This window comes from Pediculus humanus, genomic scaffold, assembly GCF_000006295.1.
Source record: "Pediculus humanus corporis 1103172107734 genomic scaffold, whole genome shotgun sequence".
NCBI lineage: Eukaryota > Metazoa > Arthropoda > Insecta > Psocodea > Pediculidae > Pediculus > Pediculus humanus.
Genome location: NW_002987337.1, coordinates 500,288 through 510,280, shown reverse-complemented (window position 1 = coordinate 510,280; position 9,993 = coordinate 500,288). Strand labels below are relative to the sequence as shown.

Below are 9,993 nucleotides of genomic sequence, written 5' to 3'. Positions count from 1 at the left end.
AGTCAAATAATAATGATAATAATTGATGAGATTGTTTTTTCTGTGCAGATAACAACATGAAAATATCAACAAAAAACTGGAAAAATTTGTTTGTTTGTTTGTTTGTCATAATAATCATAATCAAATCGATAAAGTATACATAATTAAAATTTTCAAAACTTTTCTTGTTTTATCAATCATTGAGTAAGTATTGAAAAATCAAATTTAAATTTGTATAAAAAAAAAAAAAAACTTAACAAACAAACAAACACACAAACATTTCCATTTTTTCATATTTTAAAAGAAAAAAAAATTTTTCTTTTAACGATTTGAAGGGGATTGTCAATATAGTGATGGATCATTTCCAAAATAAACTCGAATCGAGTTCAATTCATTAAAACAAAAACCAGTTTAGTTCACCCACATTTAAATCGACAAAATAACAAAACTTACAATTGCTGGGGTAAAAACATAAAATTTTCATAAAAGTTGTCATGAGTTTTATTATTCATTATTACACACATGATATGAAAACTCGATGAAATCTTTTGCCCAAACACAACAATATAATTATCGTGGTGGTGATGGTTGGTGGTTGGAGGGTGGTCGTGGTCAAGTAATAAAAAAAAGAGACAAATCCTTGTAAAACACACACATTAATTGCACCCCATTTTCCCAACTGAATAATAATTAACAATGTTTTTAATTACTCACTGTTTGAATGTTTCTTCATATTGTTTTATTTGTTTTCTAGAAAACTCATGAAATTCCGTGTAAACGTTTTTAACTTTATACATTGGCTTAACATCTTCTCCCTCGTCTAGTGCATTATTAATTGCTTGTCTTCTGTTTAAAATAAAACTTAATTCGTTATCCATTGGCATTTTCTTACTCTTTGATAAATAAATAAAAAAAATTCAATGGATTCTGCAACAAAAAAAAAAAAAAAACAGAAAAAATCAGTTATTACGTTATGTTACGTTACCATCCGTTTAAACAACATAAATTTTACACACCTGAAATTATAATTCCAACTTGGAAAAATTTTTTAAAACGATAAAAAAAAAAAAAAAATGTAAAACGAAAATAATTATTGTAAAAACACAAATTTACCGGTCACGACAAACTCAGTAACAACAACAAACAAAAAAAATTAATACTTTTATATATTCTCCCCTAGTGATTCATTCAACTATGCACCAATGTGTTCAACGTTATTGTTATTATATATATATATAGATGTTTAACTTGATCGAGAATTTTTTTTAATTTAACAACGACAATGAGCGCGCTCAACGGATTTTTTTTTGTTAATCTAACGCGCATGCGCAAATCTAACGCTCAAGCTTGTTCTTTTTAATCGTTGCGTTTTCTTTTTGTTTTGAATTCGATGCGCGCCATTTTTATTCATCGTCTGTGATATGGAGTGCCAACTTAAAATTTGTCGTTTGTGATACGGGGTACCAACTTAAAATTTGTCGTTCGTTTTTAAAATAAAACAATACCGAAAATTGTTTTCGTTATCTTCGTGTATTATAATCATCTTGATCGTTATTATTATTTGTAAAAAGATCTTTTTTTTGTTTAAACAATATAATAATAATAATAACAATAATAATAATAATAATAATTGTTCATGACAGAAGATAAATACGAATAAAATAGTTTTAAAAACTTTTTTTTAATAAAAAAAAACCGTTTTTTTTTTTTTAACAATGGCGGAAACGATTGTTCATCGATTTCATCGTCCTCTTTTACCAAAAAGGAATTGTTTTATGTTTGTTTAGTCGTTTGTTTGTTTGTTTGTTTTACCTGCGGTTTATTACCCCAATTTTAACCCCTTTTAAAAAAAAATATTTTTTTTTAACGGGGGAAAAAAAAAAAAAAAAAAAGTTTTTGTGGAAAAATGTCGGAATTTTATTTATACAAATTACTATTATTATTATTAATACAGTTTACCGTTTAAAATTATAAAAAAAAAAAAAAGGAAACAAAACAAATTTTTTTTACTTTTTTTCGCGTAATTATCAAAGGAAAATTTATCGATTTAAACAAAAAAAAAAAAAAAACTTTTTTTTTCTAAAGGAAAATTTTAAAATCTTTCATTTTTCATTACGTAAATTTATCTCCCAACTCAACAGGGCAAACACTGCCGGAAACCTTTGAAAAAAAAAAAAAAAAAAAAAAACTTTTTCAATTTAGATTTTAAAAACAAAAGGTTATTATTATTATTATTATCACGTGATGGATTTTTACCTTTTTAACAAATGAAAAACTAAATAATTTTAACGTTAGAAAAAAAATTTTTTTTTTTTCGAAAAATAAAAGAAAGAGAGAGAGAGAGAGAGAGAAAAGAAACAAGAAGAAGAGAGGGGAGGAAGGAGGGAAGGGAAGGGAAGGGGGCAATGGGGATTTCAAAATAACATTTCACAATTTATTATTATTAGTATTATTATTATCATTACAAAAGTAAATTTCGTCTGACAAGTTAATAATTGTCTTAATAAAATCGACATTTGAACTTCAAATGAAAGTTTTTTTTTCTTTTTTTCTTTTTGCAATTTGGAATGAATTGAAAAAGTTACGTAATAATATTATTATTATTAATAATAATGATAATAATGATGATAATAATAAAAGTAATAAAAATATTTTGTTTTGTTTTTTTTTTCTTAAAATAAATTTAATTCCGCGAGGGAAATTTTTATTTTATTTTATTTTATTTTTTAAAATTTTATTTTTTTCTTTTGACGTAAACAAAATTTAATAATAATAATAATAAACGAAATAGAAAATTCGAGAACGTTTTTTTTTCTTTTTTTTTTTTTTGGTTTCCTTTTATGCGAATTTAATAATTTTTTAACATTAAAAAAAAAAAAAGGAAAGGAAGCCATTTTGTTTTTTTCCTTTTTTTTGGTCTTACAACGTTTTGTATTTTCTCATATTAAAAAAAAAAAGAAAAATTTAATAATTTGAATTAGAAAACAAACAAACAAACAAACAAAAAGAAAGGTTTTTAATTTAATTTAATTTAATTTTTGGTTGTTTTGGTTGTTTCGATTGTTGTTCTTTTCGGTTTACGTGCGTTAAATTAAATTTGTAGTTAAAAAAAAAAATAAAAAAACTTTTAATTAATTAATTTAAAACTTACCTTTTGTTTTTTTTTTTACGTTGGTACAATACTGTTGTTGTTGTTATTTTAAATTTATTAACTTTAGAAATATAAAATTGAAAACAAACAAACAAACAAACAAAAATTTCATTTATTTATTTGTCGGATTTCGTTTGTCTAACGAACACGACAACCACATCTCCCATAATAATTTAAAATCATTTTATTTGAAAAAGTGACATCTATCGGATTATTTTTTAATCACATAAAAACTATTTTATACGTTTTAATTTTTTTTTAACCGATAGATGACGTTAGTCGCTGACTTTATACGTAATCGTAATGGCGGATGTAAAAAAAAAAAAAAAAGAAATTCTATTGTAAAATCGATGCCGTAAAACCAAACAAATTTTATTATTATTTATTTAATAGGAGGTTATTAAATACGAATGAGAAATACCGGAAAAACTATAATTTTTATATATATAAATATAAAAATTAGTAATAATAATAATAATAATAAAAAAAACCATTAAAGAGTCTTTTATCCGTTATTGTGATGACCTCGCCCTGGTTACTTTTTTTGGATTTTAAAACAACTTTTACCCTCCATTAAAATGCTTGAAGGAATAAATACTAAATGACTTTGTGTGTGTGTGTGTGTTTCGAAATCATTGTTAAATATTTAAAAAATCTTTTTAAAAAAAAAAAAAAAAAATATTACCAACTAGTTTTTTCCTTTTTTTTTTTTATTACGAGATACAAATAATTTCAACGAACCCAAAAATTAATTTTTTTTTTTGTTAATTGAATCATCATCATCATCATTACTTTACTTATTCAATCGTGTTTCCTTTGATTTCCTTTTTTAATAAAAATTTAATTAAATTAATTATCCAAATAAATTTTTAAATGTTTACATCATAAAACAAACAAACAAATAATTTCAATTAAAAAACAAAACTAAAATTAATAATGATAATAATAACAAGAAATTTCATTGTCAATTTACCAAAAAATAATAATAATAATAATAATAATAATAATAACAAAAGGGTAAAATTGTTTCGAAACTTTTCAATTTTTTTTGAAACAATTTTTGAAACTTTTATTTTTCCCCCTCGCTATAAAACGCAACTTCCACCATTTTTTTTTCAAATTCGTTTCAAAAATATAATTAACAACAACAACAGCAAACGACAAACAACAAACAATAAACAACAAGCAAAGTAAAATATTAATCTAACAAAATAATTTTTATTTATTTAATTATTGAAAAAACGTTTAAAAAAAAAAAAATGGCGAACGGAAAAAAATTCGTTATTTTTAAAATTTATTTATTTAATTACGTAATTATAACAACGTAAAACAAATTACGTAATCATTACTTACAATAAATAAATAAATAAGTATTATTATTATTTTTTCATTAATATAAATATAAAATAAAAAGAGTCATTAAATAAATAAATAATTAAATAGAAATGATCAGGAAAAAGAAAAAACTCTGTTGAATCATTTAACCGTTAACAATGATGATCCCCGCCCAAACGTATAATAGTCCGACAAATAGCGCACTCAAACGTTTAAATTATAAACTAATCTATTTTTATAATATGGTGGCGTCGGCGTTTCAAGGTCAACTCGAATGTACATTCCGTCCTTGTCCGTCGTCGTTTTATTTATTATTATTATTATAACATCTCATCGTTCAAATGTTTTTTAAATTAAAAATAAAAACCTTTAAAAATTACTTATTTTTAAAAAAAAGCATAAAACTTTTCATTTATGACGTCATCAATCAATAAATCGATAATGTTATTACGTTAATTACGTAAAGAGAAATAAATAAATAAATAATATTAATAATAATAATACGTTTGTATGTATAAATGGTTGGTTTCCTTACACGAGTAATTTCGATCATGCGCGGTTTGTGATAAAAAGAAAAACTGGGGATCGATAAGAGATTGGAAAAAAGATGGATCCCCAACAAAAAACAAATAATAAATAAATAAATAAAACATTTGATGAATAATAATAATTATAAACAATAAAAAAAAAAAAAAATGGAAGTCGAAACAATTTTTTTATAAACAAATAAATAAATAAATAAATATTTCGCGGTGTTGGTTGTTGTTTGTTGTTGTTGTTGAACAACCTTATTATTAGTGCTATCATCATCATCATTATTATTGTTGTTATTAATTTATTTTTATCAAGCAGAAGAAATAAAAAAAAAAAAAAAAGAAAAAAAAACGTTTTTTTTTCTTTTTTTTTATTTTATTTCTTCTGCTTTATAAAAATAAATTAATAACAACAATAATAATAATAGTAATTTTATACTCACTTCCGGTTTATGCCTCCATTTTTTTTTTTTTTTAAAATCCTGTTGAAAAAATAATAAAAATGGCGTCGTCGATTTTTTATTTTTATCCTAACTTTTCTTCTCCTTTTTCTTTTTCTTCTCGTTACGTAAAGAAATTTTTTAATTATTTAATAATAATAATAGAAACCGTTATGATACAATTCAATCATAAAATAATTACAATAATAATAATAATAATAAATTGATTGATTAAAGAAAAAACCGGAAATGAATAATGCGTATCGGAAAAACGAAACGAAACAAAAATTTATTGTTTATTATTTTTAACTATTAATATTATTATTATTGTGTGTGTATTTTTTTTAATGGAAAACCTAAACGTTTAATAAATAATCACGTAAATATTATTATTATTATTATTATTATTATTGTTATTAATAAAAATAATTAAGATGATCTGAAGGTAAAAAAAAACCGAATAAATTTTATTTTTTATTAATAAAAACGAAATTTTCGAATTTGTTTAACGGTTTTTTAATAAAAAAAAGGGAAAAATATATTTTTATTCGACCGGAAGTACAAGTATTATTATTTTTTTTTTTTTGGGTTTTTGAACAAACAACTTCCGGTTCGTAAGTAAGTAAGTAAGTAATAAAACGATTGAAATTTATCTAAATGAATAGATAATAAAAGTATTGTTTTTTGTTAAGACTGTATCATTGCTAAGGATGATGTTTATAATAATAATAATAATAATAAATACTATGTATTAATTAATTTCTTAAAATCCTTAACACGGCGCTGAGTAAAAAGAAAAAATTATATATATTATATTAATAATGGAGTTCGAAGAGGGAACCTCACGAATTAAAAAAAAAACCCCATTGTAAAACAACACCATCTGTCGGAATTAAAATGTAACTAAATTAAATAAAGGGAAGTATTGATTTGTGCGGAGCCAACCTCCCATTGGCGCTTTCTTCCATTATTTATTCGTCTACCCTTCTCTTCGCTTTTATTATGACTCATTTAATGGCTGATTTTTTCCTTTTTTTACTTTCCTTTTTTTACATTCCTTTTTTTTAATGCGTTAGGAAAACAAACGAGACACCCTTAACCGTCAATAATTATTAAATTATTTAAATAAAAAATTTTCTTTCCCCCCTCCCCTCCCCCCACGGGTTTTATTATTACGTAAAATAACCCGTAATTAATAATTAATAATAATAATAATAATAATAAACACGAATTCATGTTTTTACGTAATAATGTATAAAACTAAGGAAAAAAGATTATTATTATTATTATCGCGATCGTAATATAATTACGTAATCGTTATTATTTATGACGTAATAAGGCGTTTTTTTTTTTTTTTAAATCGCAAAGAAGTGTTAGAGAAAGTTATTTGAATTTTAATTAAAATTTATTTTCGCGCGCGTTTTTTTTTAATTTTTTCTTCGTTTAATTAATGTAACGCGGGCGTAATATTTATATGGCTTATTAACGGCCATTTTTCCTTCCCCCCCCGAAAGGTACTCCCCCTTTCATTTACAATCTCGTTTTTTTTTTAATAAAATTTCCCCTGGGGTAATTGAAATTTACTTTTTTTTTTAAAACGTAATATTATTAACGCCGCGAATAATTTATTTATTTATTCGATTCACGCAAATAATAAAAAAAAAAAAAACGACATTTTATTAATAATTCAAAAAAATTAAAGAAACGCGACGCCATATTCGTTGTCATCATGCCGCGTTGTCGCGTTACTTTAAACAAAAATACTCATCAACGATAAAATAATAAATTATGGAGATTTTCGAAGGTTAAAATCAATAAATAATAAAAAAATCTTACCTTTTAAATAATTTATAATAATTTTAGAAAAAAAGCAGACGATAATTTCTTCGCGGAAGTTATAATTCTAAATAAAGCGTTTAATAGAATGTTTAACGTATTTCAAATTCGACATCACCGCCTGTTCGAAAAAAAAAATTAATAACAGCGTATGTGTGTGACGTCACAGAATTGCAACAATGCATTCGTCGTCGTCGTCGTCGTTTTCATATCCGATTAATTTTGACGACGGATGTGGGATGATGATTTATTACATTCAGGACCGTACCTGAATTTTAAAAAAAATGACGATTAATAATTATAGTGGGCGTATAAAATCTTATAATTAATTATTTAATTAATTTTTTGAATAAACACACGCTTACCAAAAAAAAAAAAACCGGGCTGATTGGCTTTCAACGTGACCAATTATGATTTAACTCGAGGGCAATAGAAATGATGATCCACAACCAACCCTACATACCTGCGTACGTACCTACCGGTTTTCTTTCTTCTTTTCTAATTAAAAATTATTCATTGATTGATTGATTATCGATCATCGGATTTTAATTTATTCAGTAACGGATTAAGGAATTTTTATCGAAATAAACATTTATCCTTTAATAATTTTTGAAAAAAAATTTTTTTCCAGTACGAGATTCTCCAAAAAAAAATTTCGATTTTTCTTTTTCCCTCTCCCCCTCCCTCCTACCTCCCCTCTTCCCATTCATATCCACCATCGAATTAATAATAATAATAATAAACGTGATAAATTTCTTTAAAAACTTGATTTTCCTGACAATTTTTCCCTTTTTTTTTTTAATCCAACAACAACAGCCTCACCTTTTTTTTTTAAAATTCTTATCACTTCAAATGATAACAACAACAACCCTTATCATTAATTTTCTGGAATATATAGAGAGGGAAGAAGGATTCAACTGAACTGGACAAAAAAAATATAAAAAAATAAAATTTTTTCTTTCATTCGTTCAATCGCTAAATATAAATTTTATTTTTTTATTTTTTTCTATATTCGAATCATTACATCATTCATCTTTTTTTAACTAACAAAAAAACGACAGTTATGATAATGATAATAATAATACAATGATAATAATGATAAAAATAATAATAATAATAATAATAATGAAAATTTTTTAAAACCTAAACGAATCGTTCTTTTATCATCATCATCATCGTTAATAATTTTTCCTTTTTTTTTCTTTTACGTAAATATTACGATAATTTTATTAAAATAAATTAATAATAATAATAATGATAATGATAATGAGCGACCGCGATGATGATGATAATAATAATAATAATCATTTACATTTAAAAAAAAAAACGTAAGAAAAAAAATTATAAAAAAAATTTTTTTTATACACAACATAATACATAATCATTATATTATAATTAAATATTATACAATTTATTTAAAATAATAATAATAATTAATACATGACTACAACGGTTTGAAATAATAATAATAATTAACAACAACAACGAAAAAAAAAAAAAAATTTTTTTTAATTAAAAAAAATTTCATCTTTTACTTATTTTTTTATACAATAATAATTATAATAATAATAATAATAATAAATACGTTTTATTAAAAAATCTACATCAATATTATAAAAAATTTATTATTATTATCATTATTATCATTCTAATCATCATCGTCATTATCATTTTTAGAAAATAATAATAATAGTTAAAATTAATTTATATGAAAAAGTGCGTTTGTCCACTAAATTGTGTTTGTGTGTATTACATTTATTATCATTATTATTATTATTATTATTATTATTATTTTTTTTTTTTTTTTTTTTAATCGTTTACGATTAAGTAGTATAAAACAAAATGGCGGCGTCACGCGGAATCGTACTCTTTTTTTTTGTTTTCACGGGGAATTTTTTTCCCTCTCGCTCTTTCTTACAACTTCCGGTTCAGTTCGGTCCGCTTCGGTTTCATAATAATAATAATAATATGAAATGACTTAGAGAATGAAAACCCCCCAAAAAAAAAAAAAAAAAAAAGATGGAGGGGATAATAAGGAAAAATGAAAAAGTGGAGGGGGATGATGAAAACGCGTTCCGATTGGTTCTTTCGTTTTTTTGCCCCCTCCCACTCCCCTTAACCATCTCAAACGTCTAAAAAAAATATTAAAAAAAAAAAAAACGACGTACAACAACAATCGTTGGTGACGTCACAACGTCTGTGACGACGGTACACAATTAATAAAAACAATCCAATTTGAGAATATCTACCGGAAATCGGAACCGGAAACCGGAAAAATAAAAATAAAATAAAAAAATTCATTTCCGGATATGAATTAGTCAAAATTATTATTATTACTTATTTTCTCTTTAATTTTTTTACTCGTGGTCGCATCAAACACAACAAAATTTATTTTAAAAAAAAAATTTAATTTTAAAAACCCGCGTTCGCCGCCATTTTTCTTTTTTTCTTTTTAAAACACGAATGAATGATGAAAAAAAAATTACAAACAAATAAACGAATAAAAACCTTTTTCTCCTTTCTTTTTTCATACGAAGTTAAAAAAAAAATAAAACAAAGCGGAAACGGAAAACTCTCTTTCTTTCTTTTTAAAATAATAATAAAATAATATTCTCATACTTCCGGTGGTCATTTTTCCCCCCGCTCCTTCTTATTTTTGAAATAAAAAATAAATAATTAAAAAAAAAAAAAAAATATACATACAGAAGAAAGTTTAAAG

General features: G+C 23.6%; 1 protein-coding gene across 1 annotated transcript; it reads right to left on the bottom strand.

Annotated features, from left to right (window-relative positions):
• Window positions 1-373: 373 nt before the first annotated feature.
• Window positions 374-863, bottom strand: Phum_PHUM328870 (uncharacterized protein; the record flags this gene model as incomplete). Its single annotated transcript, XM_002427511.1, has 2 exons — window positions 374-437; window positions 694-863. The coding sequence occupies 2 exons, from the start codon at window positions 861-863 to the stop codon at window positions 374-376; spliced, it is 234 nt and encodes a 77-aa protein (XP_002427556.1).
• Between the last annotated feature and the right edge of the window lie 9,130 nt (window positions 864-9,993).